The sequence below is a fragment of the Saccopteryx leptura genome, chromosome 3 (assembly GCF_036850995.1).
Source record: "Saccopteryx leptura isolate mSacLep1 chromosome 3, mSacLep1_pri_phased_curated, whole genome shotgun sequence".
Lineage (NCBI taxonomy): Eukaryota > Metazoa > Chordata > Mammalia > Chiroptera > Emballonuridae > Saccopteryx > Saccopteryx leptura.
Window position 1 is genome coordinate 150806611 of NC_089505.1, and position 17292 is coordinate 150823902.

The 17292-nt window shown below is 40.2% G+C and overlaps 1 protein-coding gene across 2 annotated transcripts in view; it reads left to right on the forward strand.

The window, feature by feature from the left end:
* Positions 1-17292, forward strand: part of ST6GALNAC3 (ST6 N-acetylgalactosaminide alpha-2,6-sialyltransferase 3) — a 598932-nt gene that overhangs the window by 236690 nt on the left and 344950 nt on the right. For both annotated transcript variants that reach the window (XM_066376584.1, XM_066376585.1), the window contains exon 2: positions 14871-15065. In XM_066376584.1, the coding sequence (XP_066232681.1) occupies positions 14871-15065 (195 nt within the window). The remainder of the gene's footprint in view (positions 1-14870; positions 15066-17292) is intronic.

Here is a 17292-nt window from a genome sequence, read left to right on the forward strand (position 1 = left end):
TAAGTTGTTCTTTATGTCCTCAAGGTAGATTCTAAAAGCTCTGCAAGTATTTTGATTTTGAATTCTCACAAAAGTACTTTTTCTTTCACAGTAATTCAATATAAAAGGCAATAAAAGTGATATATTCAGAAGTATTCAGGACCTTCTGTGAGTGCCACATGGGAATAAACTATCTTGCCACTTGCACATCCCACAGGAGAGAAGAATCAACATTTCCCATTTAGGAAATATTGCATGTGTTTGCTTCTGTTTTGCTCATATTGTCTGCTCTGCTGAAAAGCAGATTTTTTTGCAGATAAAGTCTACCCTGTCTTGCTGAACTGCTCATCTATTTTACTCAGGACGAAAAGGCTTTGTTAAAAGCAGGAGCAAAGCCTGATTTGCAAAATATTGCCTAATAATAACAAAACTCAGGCTAATGTCAAAATATACTCAGAACATTGGCCAACCTCATGCTTTGGAAAATTACCTAACAAATTCAGCAACTATTGCTTTTAAATGAAGAGAAATGTGTGTTTTCTAAGCATCATCTTATGAATTGGTGGCTAGGTGCTTGAGAATAACGGAGGGTGTGGAGGCAGTGGTCTTGCCCTTGTTGCGGAACGAGACCAGTGGACATGCAATTAAAGGAGATGAACCATGCAGCGTTTGCTTGGGGCTCCAAAACAGTTCGTAGATTACTTACGTGTTTTCAAGGTTTGTGTTGTACATGAGGTTCCTGGCCTGGCTGCTTTTGCCAATGGGGAAACATTGGTGAATAAGACAGAGTTTCTATTTTTCAAGAGCTCTAGCAGAGAAAGAGATATTAAACCGGTCATTGCAACAGTGAGCAGAGACATGCAGGGGAGGGTTAGTGTCAGGAGGTGTAAGCCCTTTTGAGGTTATGACTGTTCAGTCATTGGCACCTAATTCTACAGAAGAATACCCTCCTAGGCTGGGTCTAAGGCACCAGAACAGAGATTTAGTGGAAATGTTAAGAATTAACACAAGTTTACTTTTCCATCAACTGAATGTGTTTCTGAAATTTGAGAAAATGACTTTTGTTTTTCAAAATTATTTATGGGTAATTCTTCCCCTGGAACTACCTTTGTGTATATCTTTATGATAATGTTTGGTGATTAAATATGAATATTTGGTTTATAGAATGAGCAAATAATCTTCAGAGAAATTTCATTTTTATGTAGTCACATATACGAAACAAAAATATTTTTGTTTTAGTTGAAGAAATATGCTTGGAATTAAAATTTTCAGACTCGTTGCTTTTATTTTGGGTTTTCAACAGACCAACTCAGTGGACATTTAAAATTATTTATGTTAGTACCAGGACTTAATGGAAGTGGTTGAACCAGGTGTATTAACCCGCAAGTGTCCATTTATCTAGGCGAGACTGAACCGGACGGATCCCACTCCGTACAACTGAATGAAAAACATATGTACTCTTCCTTAGAGACAAGGGTTAAAAAGGAAATAATCTCTTTTGCTGCAGAATATTTCTCAGCAGGTACAAAATAGCTGCAATCAGGTAGGCTTTGGTAACTGGCAGCTGCTATCTGCCAAGTTGAAAGATCACAAATTCTCAGCCCATTTCTATTTCTATTTCGTAGACACTGGGCTCAATTTGTGAGTGTCTGAAGGCATGCCTAACTCTGTAACGAAAAATGGGCCTGGACCTACAGTGAGAGCCGTGTACAGAGCTGAGCTGCAGCCTTCCTTCTAATGACACCAGCTCCGGCCAATCAGGATCCTGGGTCATCACTCTAGAATCTTAGATTTGAGAGCCACCTAGGATCCCTAAAATAGTCCATTGTACAGATGAGGAAATTGAGGCCTAAAAAGAATAACAGTGTTCCCTGTGGTCACCTGGGTTATGAAATTTATGAAGACACTGCCTCTGGCCTCAAGCTGTCACCTGTTTTGTGTTAGACAGATAATATGGCAGGGTGCACTAATGAGTACTTCCACTGCCTGCAGCGTTGTGTTGAAAGGATTCTGAAGTTGCGTCCTGACTTAAGGAGAAATGGTGCTGTGGTTGATCAGCAGTATCCCTGAGGAAAATGTGGACGTGGTGTGCTATGTGTGAATTTGGTTGAATGATGAAAGTTGATTGGTAATCAAATAATTACCATATGATGTAAACTATGCTTCAGAAGTGAGTGCTCTAAAATCTTTCTGGAGGATCAAGACCATTTCATAAAGATGACATTTGGATTTGGTCTTGAAGAATCAGTAGTAGTTTTCCTGACAGAGGAAGAAAAGAAGATGTTTTTAGAAGGAAGACTAGCTTGTTCAAGGGACTTGACATGTGAAGATAAGAAGGAAATTAATGATCTTTGATTGCCTGCTATGTGCTAGCGTTAAGCTGGGTTCCTTATATATTATCTCATTATTTAATTTTCATAATGACTCTATTTTACAGTTGAGGAACAGGGACAGAAGACATTAAGTTGCCCAAGGATATATAGCTACTAAGTGGAACTGAGTTAATTATTGGGGCTCCAAAGTAACTTTGATGATAGCTACCCAGCAGGACAATATAGGTGAGGAAGACTGATTGGAGAGGGGTGATATTGTCGGTTTGGATTTGGGCTATTGAATGTGAGTTGCCTCTGAGTTAGTAGGTTGTGGCTAGTAGGTTGTTAGAAATATGGCATTAATTGATCTGATTATTATAAAAAAAATGTCTTAAAGACTCAGTGATAAAAGTACAAGACAAGTGCATGCATTTCTGGGCTTCTTTGCAGTGGAGATCTTTCTGCCTTTGTTATTCTAACATAGGAGGGTGTAGGTAATAAACTAGCATGTTTTATATTGCATGAGCAATTCAAATTACTGTCAATGCAATATTAAATTCAGAATTGATAGGAAAATCTTCTTAGAAATTCAAGTGTTCTTGGCATAATACTATTTATTATCGCCATGAGACCTGTGCTCTGGCAGAAATTCTGCTTGAGTTTAGCAAAAGACTGTTCAATATGTAAGCATTCCTTTGCCAAGGTTCAACTTGGACCTGCAAGAGGACAGATGCTGGGAGGTGACCCAGTTGATATCTGGCCATGGGGACAGGGTGTGATATGCATGTGTGTGTGCAGGGTCATCTAACCATGTTCAAAAAGAGAAGGGTTTTTGTTTGTTTTTAATATTTGTGCAATCTCAACCATAAGATAAAACCCTAAAGGGATTTTACATTAGTGATTTAATGTCCTGGGCAACTCCAGGACTCCTTGCCATTTCTTTTCTTTTCTTTTCTTTTTTTCTTTTTTTTTTTTTTTTTTTTGCATTTCTCTGAAGCTGGAAACAGGGAGAGACAGTCAGACAGACTCCCGCATGCGCCCGACCGGGATCCACCTGGCACGCCCACCATGGGGCGATGCTCTGCCCACCAGGGGGTGATGCTCTGCCCATCCTGGGTGTCACCATGTTGCGACCAGAGCCACTCTAGCGCCTGAGGCAGAGGCCACAGAGCCATCCCCAGCGCCCGGGCCATCTTTGCTCCAATGGAGCCTTGGCTGTGGGAGGGGAAGAGAGAGACAGAGAGGAAGGCACGGCGGAGGGGTGGAGAAGCAAATGGGTGCTTCTCCTGTGTGCCCTGGCCGGGAATTGAACCCGGGTCCTCCGCACGCTAGGCCGACGCTATACCGCTGAGCCAACTGGCCAGGGCCTCCTTGCCATTTCTTTATGGACTTCTGATTTTGCTCTCTTTAGTATAAGGTGAGGGATAGGTATTTAAAATAGTCCAGGCATGATTGATTCTCTTTGTTCTCTAGAGCAGTGGTCCCCAACCCCCAGGCTGCGGACCAGTACCGGTCCGTGGGCCATTTGGTACTGGTCCGCAGAGAAAGAATAAATAACTTACATTATTTCCATTTTATTTATATTTAAGTCTGAACGATGTTTTATTTTTTTAAAATGACCAAATTCCCTCTGTTTCATCCATCTAAGACTCACTCTTGACGCTTGTCTCGGTCACGTGATACATTTATCCGACCCACCTTAAGGGCTGGTCCATGAAAATATTTTCTGACATTAAACTGGTCCATGGCACAAAAAAAGGTTGGGAACCACTGCTCTAGGGTGATGATGATGATAATGATGATGATGATGATGATGAAGATGATGATGACGACAATAATGATGACAAAGACTATTATGATGATGACAGTACCACCATATTTTACTGATTTTAAAGTGTTTTTTCATTTTTTCACATCTCAAAGATCGAGGTATGTCTCATACTTAGTACCACCTGGCAGTTGCCATTAACCTGCAATAAAGTTAAATTCATTCAGGTAGACTTTGTGTTGTTTCATATGGTCATCTGGAGCCATTACCAACCTGAGACCACTTCAAATTGAATTATTTACTAAGTCTTTTGTTTTTTGTTTTTTGGGGGGTGTTATTCAGTGAGAGAAGGGGAGGGAGAGACTAACTCCTGCATGTGCCCTAACCGGGATCCACTCAGCAAGCCCACTAGGGGGCGATTCTTTGCCCATCTGGGGCATTGCTCTGTTGCACAGCAACCAAGCTCTTCTGAGCCCCATAGGCAGAGGCCATGGAGCCATCCTCAGCGCCTGGGGCCAACTCACTCCAATCAAGCCATGACTGCAGGAGGGGGAGAAAGAGAGAGAGAGAAATGAGAGGGGGAGGGGTGAAGAAGCAAATGGGCACTTCTGTGTGCCCTGACCAGGAATTGAACTTGGGACATCCATACACTGGGCTGGTGCTCTATCACTGAGCCAACTGTCCAGAGGCTACTGAGTTTTAAAAAAAATTGCATTGGAAGTGTGAACTTGTATTGGAAACCTGCTTGAGTACCTGCATGTGGTTCTGATTCTCAAGAGAAATTATTTTTTCTTTCTCTCTTCTTGCTGATCCTTTCTGAATTCAAGCTTTATTTTTGGAATATTCTGTCTTTAGGGGAATACCACTGTGGCCTCTTCACTTTTGACAGAGGTCTCTTATTAGATTCCCTATCTTGTTTTTCTTATCATAGTTAGAGTAATGGTATGACTAACAATTGCTCTATCTTAGAGTTGATGAAATGCTGGAACAATAAATTTAACATTACTGAGCACTTTCCCCTTGCCAGGCACTGTGTTAAGGCTCTGTATATGTAGTAACTCATTTAAACCTCTAACAGTTATATTTGGTAGGTACTATTGTCACCTCAGTTTTAAGTAAGAAAACAGAGGCAGAAAGAGGTTAAGCAAGAACTTGTGTCCAAGTTCACATATATAATCCATTTAGTGCAACTTGACCACTTGGAGTCTACAGATGCTGCCAGTGGCAATCCGTGTTCATTCCTGTAAAGTTCTCGGCAGAGTACCTGATACTTGCTGAGCAAACAGCGCAGAAAATGGGCCATTGTCCTTATTAGAAGGACAGTGTACTCTTTTGTTAGCCACCTTTTATTTTCTGGTGTGGAATTCTTGCTTTATCTTGTCCTCAGACAAGAGTTGGTTTTCTAAAAATGTATGAATTCCTCTTTTTCATTATGTGTCATGTAGAGGACATTGCTCTAAGCAGGTCCAATACCGTTCAGGTCCGCGAGTTCTATCCATCCATCAGGAACCTCAAAGCAATTGTCAGTGAAAGGTCTAGTTCAACAAATACTCAAATTCTTCTCACTTCACTTGAAATTCCCCATCCACTTCCTCTTCCTCCACCGCCCACCCCAGCCACATCAGATCAACACAGAAATCTCCAAGGGAGGTCAAGTAAGAGGAAAAAGAAAAGAATAGTTTGTGGGTTTCCCCCTTATAGAAAAATGTATTTTTCCTAATGATTCTAATCTGAAAAATTTTTGGATACTTTACTGGGTATATTTCGACAAGAATAAGTTTGAATTCCTCTGTTCTTACTTTCTTTCTTTATTATTATTTTTTTCATTTCTTCCGCCAGTGCTGAATGAACATTTAAATTCAAGAAACTGTTTGATGCTCCCTGTAGGAGGGCTATTTTTCAGACTTCGTTCACGTCCTCAAGACATTTTTAAAGACAATATCATAGAAGAACCTTTTCCTCCCTCTGCTCCTTCCTGCCATCTTTCCTCTGTCTTCCTTCTTCACACACCCCACCCCACCCCGCTCCACCCCACCCTCTCTCATGAACTGGAAGGCAGGGAGGAAGAGAAGACTTCAGGGAGGAAACAAACATCATTTGAGCTGAATTATATTTGAACTTGTACAGACAGGGATGGTAGAAAACAGCAGGGTGCCAGTGAGGAGCAGCCTGGACAAAGTCACAAAAACTGTGCAGCCAGGTGGCTTTGGGGAATGATGTGAAGTCCAGCCTGAAACACGGAGAGCGTGGAAAGAGAGATAAGGATGAGACTCAAGCAGACAACCTTCCCTCTTCCTTCCCTGGTCAGAGGGGAAGTCATGTGAAGGGATAGGTCTGACTGTGCTTGAAGAGGTAAATGCTGGTTAAGGTAAGGTCATGTAGATGCCTAGAAAAATAAGGTCTGGTTGGGGCCATCATCACTGTCCTCATCACTGGTGCTCTCATCATTGTCATGATACCTCTTGGAAGGGCTCCCTTCCTACTGACCGTCAGCTGACCAGAATGTGTCCTTCTGCTCCACTTCAGTGTCTTGAACACCTCAAAAATAAGAATTGGATCCTAAGAGACAAACTTACTTCTTGAAGAGTGAAAGATTCCAGCAGATGTTTGTGGAAACCCAGTAAAGCCAATGAAGGCCAGGTGGTTGAAAGTACAACAAGAGCACCTGGGCTGGCGCCCGGAGCACCTGCGTCGTCCCTGGTTGTTAGCGCCTCTCCTCCTTCAGCAGAATGCTGGGGTCATAGAGAGAGAAGAACAGGGGACTGGGACATACGTCTTCCTGGAGTACAAGCATTTAATGAAAAAAATAATTAACTGCAGGACCACCTGCCCCAAACCCTGCTGTTCTCATCGTGGGAACCAGCCGTCGGGAGGACATTGTTCCGTGTCTGTTTGCACAGCCACTTTGAGACGCTGCTCTCTGGGCTCCTCATGCTGTGCTCTCAGTATCAATCTTTAAATCTGTCTTGTGTCTCTGAAAAAATTTTCTTTCTTTCTGATATATCAAAGGACGCATGCTGTAGCAATTAGATAAAGATGTAGAGGCAAAACCAGATAAAACTGGTTTTTATACAATTTTACAAAATGAAACAAATTCAGTGACTGTAGCCATGGTTGTTTCACTTAATCTTGTAGCAGCTTAGAAGTCAGATCTGGCCAGGAAAACCCAAATCCTGTCCTCAAATAAAATAAGAAAAAAAAGTACAGGTATATTAAAAATGTTTTTCATTATGGTTTTAAAATAGGTGGTAGAAAGTTCAGTGGGACTTGTTATCATGTCAGCTGACAAATTCACAATGTTCATGTTTACTTGAGCTTCTTTATAGTGTTTGCAGTGGTAGGAAGCCTCTGTTGGAAAAATAATATCCCTGAGGAGAATTTGGGCACCGGTAATTTTTCTCTAGGAGTAGCTTTCTGCATGGAATAATTTATGGCAGTTGTGCCCAGGAGCACTCCATTGCCTTGCTTCTTGGGTTTTTTTTCAGATTCTCACTGGATTATGCCCGTGTCTGAAAGTGACATGTTGGTGTGGTCTCCAGATACTTACCATAGGTCACCATATTGATGATGTTCTACTATTATTAACTTTTTTTTTTTTTTTTTACAAAATTATCAACATTTTGCTGTTTAGCTGTGTCTTCATTGAATAAAAGGATCATGGAACTGTGGAGCTGAGAAAGGAAGACATGCCCATTCTATCATGTTGGTTCCTACAGACTGCCTGCAATAAGATACCAGATTGTTGATTGACAAAGAGCTCGTTATGTTTTCTAGCAGAAGTGGAAGAATAGTTGCATTATTTTCCCTGAGTGCTAAACAATGGTACCTTGCAGTTGTCTTTTTAATACTGGGAATAATGCCAGATTTAGGCAAAATGAATCAAATTTGCCCACAAATTACTGATTCTGAAGTAAATATAATTACCATGCTTCAGCCTCTTAATCTTTCGTGTGAATTACATATTTTGTTTATTGATGAAATGTATTACAAAATCTACTTCAGGGCTAGTACTAGTTTTTAAAATTTATGAAGCAGTTTTTTAAGAGCATTCTGTCGGTTTGAGTAACAATTAACAAGTTAGCTATTTCAATCACTAGAACACAGGCTCAAGAGTTGAAATATATGAGTTTAATACCTGCCTTTACCATGTCCTTGCTTTGTGACATTGGGCAAATCACTCAATCTTTCTAGTTATTTATTTTCAGTATTAAGTTTATTCCCAGTATATTTCTTTTTGTCTGGAAAATGGGAATTATAGAAATATTTCTCCAACTGGTAACAGTAACATGATTTCTGTTAAGACTTTGATGATTATTTATATATGTGCACTCTATTCTGGAATTTATTCCTTCCTAGTGTCCCTACTAGGAGAAGAAAATCTAATCTCTGAAGGTAACAGTTGCACTTTTCATCTTGATAATTTAATGTCCACTAGTGATACTTGATTAATGGTCATTTGTTGCTCTCGTCATTTTTTCCCCAAAAGGATCTTTCCCACCTCCCACTTCATTGACTACACCACTTCCCCAGTGAGCTTTCCAAAATCAAGTCAGATTTTCTCTATCCCATGTCTAAGCCATTCTTTGGATTCCACAGTGTTTAAGTCCAGATGCTATGGCACAATGTACAGGCCTGTCCTAATCAGATCTCTTCTTGCGTCTCTAGCTCCATTTCATCTGCCTTCTTCAAAGTCTGCTCTCAAAATCTGTGTCTTTTACCTTACTGCATTCTCATCATCAGCCTCCTGGATTCTGAAATGCTGTCTATTTTCCCATGTTGACCTTGTTAGGAATTCACTCCTCTCTCCTTGATGACCTCAATAATTCTATCCCCAGCTATGCTGCCTAAGGCTGCCCTTGACAAGCTTCTGTGTGGACTCCACTTATCTAGCACTGTCCATCTTTTTATTACCCTTCTTTTCTGATTCCCCCAATGAATGAGTCAGAGTCTTCCCATGGTTCGTTATAGTTTAATAAACAGGATCCAAACAGTTTGTTGACTCAGTAGCTAAAAGAAAACAAATGAAGATTTCATTTGTATACTCTGAGCTTTGCTAATTTGTTCTGTACAAATGGAAGGTAGCTTTATTGCATTAGGGGAGAACCAGTCTTGGAGCTTGACCAATAGCACAAGGTAGAATTACATTGATTGCACAACTTCTTACATGGGGGAAGAATGTGTACTTGGTAAGATCACAAGTAGCCAGTGGGAAATAAGAAGTTCAGCCACTGAAGGTTCATCAGTGGGAGAAGCAGCAGAGCACTGATATAAATAATACAACTGACATCGTGTTTTATATTTATCATTAGGTAAATGACAGCATATGGATAAAAAAGTGTACTTTATTTTGTCCTGGTAAGAAACTACTTCAGACATCAGTAATACTATTTAAATAGAAAAACACATCTTTATACTGTTGTTTATTATTTATGAAAAAGAAACAAAACAAAATCTAGCAACTGACTAAATTAATAGTTAAAGATTTTGTGGTTAAAGACTAACTCTGTGGTAGAAAAGAATAAACATGTACAAATGTAAATATACCTTCCAAATTTGCTAGGTCCAAATTCCTGCAATTGTTTTCTTTCTAAATCATGAATTCTCTGCGGGTTTTACTTTGAAATAGGTATTTCTGCTTTAAGTCTGATAAGTGATATTCCAGCTCTAAAGAGCAAGACCTGGGTGCCACCTCTTTGATGAGTATTTTTCCAGCAGAGAGGGGGCTAAATGTCTCAGCTATTAAAGGCCCCTTCAGACTTGCCCCAAATGAAGAACAGAGAAGGAGAAAGCTTTCCCCAAGGCAGTGTATCAGATCTGTTGGGCCCAGTGACACCGTTTCAGAGCTTGTGTGGATACGTTGCACTGAATAGTTCAAGGGTTTGTAGCTGCTTAGGATATTTGAGAAAAAGATATCTCTAAGTTCTTTTTTTTCTTTCTTTCTTTTTTTGTATTTTTCCGAAGCTGGAAACGGGGAGAGACAGTCAGACAGACTCCTGCATGCGCCCAACCGGGATTCACCCGGCATGCCCACCGGGGGCAAAGCTCTGCCCACCAGGGGGCGTTGCTCTGCTGCGACCAGAGCCACTCTAGCGCCTGGGGCAGAGGCCAAGGAGCCATCCCCAGTGCCCGGGCCATCTTTGCTCCAATGGAGCCTCGCTGAGGGAGGGGAAGAGAGAGACAGAGAGGAAGGAGAGGGGGAGGGGTGGAGAAGCAGATGGGCGCTTCTCCTGTGTGCCCTGGCCGGTAATCGAACCGGGGACTTCTGCACACCGGCCGACGCTCTACCACTGAGCCAACTGGCCAGGGCCTCCAAGTTCTTATCATCCATTTACACGGGCTGGCCAGTCCTCACCGATTAGCTAATGTTCACCAAGGCCCTGATAATAATAGTTATAGCATAATAACATCTGTTTTTTGTGTGCTCACTATGTGCCTGGAACTATACTCTGCATTTTCTACTTATTTTGTCACTGAATGTTCTTGCTTCTGATGTTAGTTACTAAATTTACATCAGTGTTTTTGTAGTATGAGAATGTGTTGAACCGTCTTCTACATTATAAACTTGACAAGTTCTTACTGTTGTTTTCGCTTACCTACTTGTTTTTGTTGAATCTAGGAGATGATCTGATTGCTCCATTAAAGGCAGCAGTGATAACTTCCATAAATAAATTGTTAGATATAGAACACATGAATAAACGGGTATCATCTCCTAATTTGCTGAGTGTTGATAGACTAAAAACAGTTACTAGAACAAGCCACTGACGGTGTCAGCCAAAGTCAAACATTTGGAAACAGGTATGATGGTGTGTTAAATGAAAATTTCCAAGAACAGTGATTGATCCTTTTACATGTGGTTGGAGAGTGAAGATTATTTCAGAATAATAAAACATGGCATTTTTATACACTTGTTCTTTTATTACTCTAATGTAACATAGATTGGATAGGACAGATAAATTGCATCTGAATTAATGTATTCATCCTATTTTCTGTTTCATGATATGAACCCTATTTAATTTTTTAGCATTATCTCCTACCACACATAGTCTACATATTTTCTCATCAAATGACTTGCAGGTCTCTGGCCAAATTAAGGCCTTTCAAAATTCTGTGCCTTAGTCTATGCTGTTCTCTCTGCCCAGAATGCCCTTTCCATCTTCACTTGTCTAAGCCTTCTCGTTCCTCAGGACTCCATTTGAATATCACCTCCTTAGGCAAGCACTCCCTGGGTTCTTCATCCCCCGCCCACTTCTTCTAGGTTGCCGCAGCAGCCTGAGCATACCTCTGTTACCTCATTTGATATGTGGTATTATCCTTTTCTGTTTATTGTACTTACAAGCTGCATGCACTCTGTTGTGACACTTTAGAAACATGGTGTCTTTTGGGTTTTATTTCTGTTTTTCTGCACCTCACCAAGTCTCTGCAGAATGCATTCATATAAATCATGCCTATCAGTATTTTTATTTTACTTCCCCAACATTCTTTATCTCTCTCTCTCTCTCTCTCTCTCTCTCTCTCTCTCCTTACAGCGTTCTGGTATATGTAGACTTTGAAAAACCTCATCTGGTTTTTGTTTTAATTGCTGAAGTGCCAGGTCACACTCTGGCAGAAGTGACTACTACAAGAACACGCATTCATGCTAAGTAAGCCATGAGGTCCTTGTCACCTGGGACACAGAGTGTGCTTGAAGTTATGTACCTTTTCGAGTGAAATTACAGGGTGGTTTTATATCAGCACTATGAGAATACTTTCATATTAAATAGGGATATAGAAACATGAAGAAAAGTAAAGACTCAGGCCCAGCCGCACCACAGAAATGGGGCCGGCAGCCCGAGCTGTGAGAGGAGCACTCTGCCCCCTGCAGAACGGGAGTTCAGGTCAGACGCCGAGGAGTCTGTCTGGCTTGCACTCTGGAGAGTCTTTTTTGCTTGCTTCATCCTCTCTGTGCTCATCACTTGGTTTCTTTTTGTAGGACATGGGAGGCAGACAAGTATTCTTAGGGAGAAGGCTTTTACAACTATGGTTTCATTCCATATTGAAGTTTCTCTCAAAATGGCTGATATATTTTCTTCTCCTGTATGGATTGTGTAGGTGTTGCTATGCACCATCAGATAATTCAGAAAGGCCATCCACGATTTCATCCCAAAACCCTCAGCCAGTCAATGCTGTGTGACAACCAAGAGAACCAGAGAGCAGTGCTGGGCTCTGGAGTAGACAAAGGCATAAATCCCATCTGGGTCTCCTTCAAAGGAAGCTGCTGTTTTCCAACAAGCTACCAGGATGGCGATAAAAAACGTTCTTACCTGTTAATGGGTGACTGGCCTCTTTGCTTTTATTTAGCCATCTGTTCTGGTCTGTGTCCTTTTGAACTTGTAAGATCCATCACCTCATTTAAGCTGTTACCTTGACACATTGCAGTGTTGTGGACGAAGTGATTCCACAGAGGAGCAGATTAAAATGGTTTTTCATGATTAGGAGGTTAAATGAGGTACGTCTGTGGTAGTTAGTGGTGAGATAAAGGGTTTTGAGGGGGCAGAACTGCAGGGTCTTTCAGGTGATTGAGAAATTAGTCTGGTTAGACAGAGGGGTGGCACCGAACAATTACAGGGGCTGAGTAAGAGTGAAGACTTCCTTTGGATGTCTCTGATTTCTGGGGGCTTATTCTTCTGCCCTTAGAGACACCATGATGATGGCCCAGGGAGGATAAAGGAGCTAGCTTTGCGTTTCTTTTCTCCTTGTGGGACCTTCTGTGAAAAGCAAAAACAAGCTGATTACACTGGGAAGCGGTACACTGGAAACACAACAGCAACCTCAAAAATATTTAGTTATTCCCAGAAAAATATTTGGCTTCCTTTCAGTTTGAAGAAGAATCAGGGGCCAAGCCCAACTTCATGGAGGAACATTTCCTTGTGTCTTCACCCTGGACTTGAAGGCAGAGTTGTTCCTGATGTCTCTCTGCCTTCAGCTTCAGACTTGACCTTGCACCCCACTCTTTGACAGCTCCGTTCAGATGGCCTACCAGTCCCTGAAAACTAGGGCTTAGACGCCAAGGGCTTTACCTTCTTACGTTTTTATATCAGTTCTTGCTCTGACCACTCTGGTTTTTCCTCAGATGACCAGCATTATTAGTTACTGGGACTCATATCAGGCGTCTCTGAATTTTCTGTCCGCCAATTCTATTCATTTAGTTGCCAAGTTCTCTGCCTTCAATTAAATTGAGTTTCTCATGTCTTTCCCTATTTTTCTCTTCTCTCTGCGACTGCTCTAGTTTTCCATCCCTTGTTACCTCTATCCTGACCAATTGGAATAACCTCCTCAGTAGTGGCTGCCTGCCTTTAGTTTCTCCCTGCTCAAAGCATCTTAAACACCAATGTTTAATTAGAACCTGGAACAGTCACCTTAAAAAAATAAAACAAACAAAAGTCTCCGTTGGTTTATCATCTCCTGGCAAACTCAGTAGACTTCTCAGCTTGGTTTCTGAGGCAGTCCATAAGTTATCATTTGTGTTTCCAGCTTTTTCTTTTTCTTTGTGCCCCAGTAAGACAAAGTGCTATATGGTTAGGACTAACCCCATGTTTTCTTGCCTCTTTGCTCTGTTCCTTCCACCTGGAAATGTTCACACATCTTTATTGATTAAAACTCATGCATTTTATCAAGTTCAGTCTCAAATACATCTCAGCTTTCTCCCACGCCAATCAGATACAGTTGCTGCTGCTCTTGTTCCCTAGCAGCAGATTTAGGGGGGTGTTCTTATGCAGCTTGGCATACATTGTTTTCCTATGCTTATTGTTAGCTCTTTAAATCTTACTTTTGCATATCCTATAGCGCAGGTTAAACTTTGCTGCATATAGAGGGTGCTAGATAAAGACACAGGATAATGGTTGATAATGAGACTATCTGTAAGAATGCAAAAAAATTATGAATTCATTCATTCACACAAGTGTGTGTTGCATTCATTCATTCACACAAGTGTTTGTGGGGTGCCTATAGTATAGTATGTAAGGAACTGTGTCAAGGACCTGGGATATAGAGATCAGTATGACATAGCACACCCCTGTTCTATAGGAACTCACGATTTCCTGGAAGAGAAGTCACATAAAAAATTATACCATGAAAAAATATACAACAGAAGTGCCTTCAAGGTATGGGAGAGGTGGGACTTCTTACCTCTAACAGGATATAGATATGTTGGGAGTGAAGAGATGATGGTAGGGAGGAAATTGAGCAGTTAGCAAGGGCTTCCTACAATTGGGAATTTCTGTTTTGGGTTTTGAAAACTAAATAAGAGTTATCAAGGAAGACAGACAGGTAAGAAAGGGTAAGGATGGAATGGAAGGTAATTTACCCTTTGAGTAGTGAGTTTTTTTCATGCTTGCTGACCCCTGGGAGTGATTTTTTTTTTTTCCAAAAAATGAAATTACTTCCAGTTACAGTTTTATTAACTTAAAATCATGTTTGTTTGATAACCAATTTATGGAAACAAGAAGAACATACATTTGCCTTTTTTTTAATGTTGCCTTACACATTTTTAAAATAAATCAATTGTACTCTGGATGGTCAGGAGGCACGAGGACCTATATGAATGCTCATACTACTCAAATTAAAAATGCTGCTCTACTTGCTCTCAGAGGCTCAGCACAATATGACAACCTAGTCACCAAATATTTTCTGTTTTCAAACAAAAATATCCTAAATGACAGCATTTTTTGATATCTTTGGAAGAGAAAGGACGAGGAATAAAGGAACCACTGTAATTGCTTTTGGTTGAAAGTCACTCATTCTTTCTTTTCTCTCTTTTTTTAAATGTTTTGTAGAGAAAATCTGTGATTGCAGTGAGCTTCATAGCAGCGTTTCTCTTCCTGCTGGTTGTGCGCCTGGTAAATGAAGTAAATTTCCCACTGCTACTAAACTGCTTTGGACAATCTGGGACAAAATGGATACCATTCTCCTACACATACAGGCGGCCCCTTCGAACCCATTATGGCTACATAAACGTGAGGACACAAAAGGTAAGACCTCAGAGGGTTACCTAGGATATGAGGGTATCCATGGTAACAGCTTTTTTTACGAGCAAGATGGCTTCCAATCACTGAACTTGCTCTCTCTGCCCCACTGAGCTTCTTTGGGTCCCTGACCTTTTCTGTTTTCTTGTTCTTAAACATTTACTGACATATGTCTAAAGTCTGCTGCCCTTCCTAACATCAAATCTTCCGATTCACTGGCTTCATGTGGAGTTGAGGAAGCAATTACCTGTTTTCCTGGTGGTTTGTGGTATAACATCCATATCTTTCCATTTATTAACTCTGATCAGTTACCAGCTAGAGAATTGGGTGGCTTTTTTTCCTGGAGGTCAATTGGTTGGGAACAGCTCTTTGTAGAATTGCAGAAAAGCATTTATACTTTTTAAAATGCTATAATCCTTAGACCTGGAGCTAGAAAAGGCCAAGTTGATTTTAAAATTCTCAGTGGCTGCAGAGATAATGGTATTTAAAGAGTTTCCAAATTTAAAGGGGTTAAAATCATTTAAAATCCTATAATCACTGAACCTCTAAGTATTTGTAGCCAATTGGTGGTGTAGAAGAGAATGGAGGCATGTTGACAACTAGAAAGTGCACGCTATGCTAGCACTTTTGCAAGCAAGGATTTGCGTCATGGGGTGAAGGAAAAAAGAATGAACCTCATGCAGTGTGTGAAGTGTATAGAAGTGGTTAATAAAAGTGTTTTCACTGTTTGTTTTATGCACAGGGGTGAATGTGAGGTTTATATTCATAGATGCAAAGTCCAAGCCTGCTTGAAGTTGTTGGTAACAGAGGTGTAAGTTGTCAATGTGTCTACATCACTGAGAAGATGGGTCAGATCCCATTGAAAAGTCATTTTGTTAAGGTGCTAGAGAGGAGAGTTACGCACAGAATGCTACTCCTGTTCTGAAAGTTATTCTTACCATCCAGGGAGGGATGTTGAAAGCAGGCTGGTCCAGCCCCTTTTGCAGGCAATATTATACCTGAGTCTTTGCATCTGGCCAATTTGATTCTTTGAAAATGGTTTCTGTACTGCAGGATTTATAGGATTTTTATTAGACCTTTATAGTTAAAAAGAAAAAGGCATCCTTAATAATACAGAAATTCTCAAGAGCCATGCTTAATGTTTATCCTTTAATTGGTTTTAAATTATTTTTTTAAAAAGGGCTCATTGCTTAAATTTGTTGTGTGCCCTAATAAATTGATTACCTGTATAAAAATTATCTCAGAGAATAGTTTGTCTCACTCTCGTGTTTCGTTACTTTTATTTCTGGCTGTCATTAAATATTATATAACTGCTGGATCATGTTAATACTTCACAAGTGCCTGTCACAGGCAGAAAATGAAACATGCGACTGAAGTGTTTCATAAATTACTCTCATGAGGGAAGTCCCATCAGAAATCTCAAGGACCCTTTCATTTGTTTAACTATTAGTGGATTAGATTTTGGAGTGTTAAGGGAAAAACTGACCTAGGAAGGCTGTTATTAAATTAGTCATATTATCCAAGCTACCTTTGATGTTCTTTCAGTGTAGTTTTTAATACGATGACTTTACCAAGGAATATTGATCATTATTTTGATCCTGCAGAGGCTATTTCTTGGGAGGAAACATGTTACAATAAAGGATTTTTTTTTCAGGCTTTAGAGGCACACAGGCATGGTTTGAGTGAAAATAGAGATAACAATATCAACTAATAAAATTAAATAGGACAAAGTGTACAATGTACCCAGTTCCAAACTGATGTTCCATGAATAAGGTTTTTTTACTTCTCTTATACTTACAGTTATGATTTGAAGTGCTCAGTATGAATAACACTAAAAATACCAAAGTCCAAAATTACAGACTTTGTATTTAAATTTTAAAGAATCTGAATTCAGGGTGGTAAACTTAAAAAGGAGTTCACAATCTCATTAGAAATCAGGGCTTTATAATTTAAAATCACTTGAGAAGAGGAAAAGGAGCGTAATGCACATCAAGTACCAGATTAGCAAAAAATTAAGAATCTGCTAATACTAAGTGTTGATGAGGATGTGGAACAACAGGAATGTTTATTAGTAGTGGAATATAACCTGTAACAACCCATTTTGGAAAAAAAATAGCTCCTATTATCATGTAAAATTGAAGATTTACATATCTCATACCCCAGCATTTCCCAATATTGATATATTCATTTAGACACATTCATGAGCACAGGCAATGGGAGGCATAAACATAAT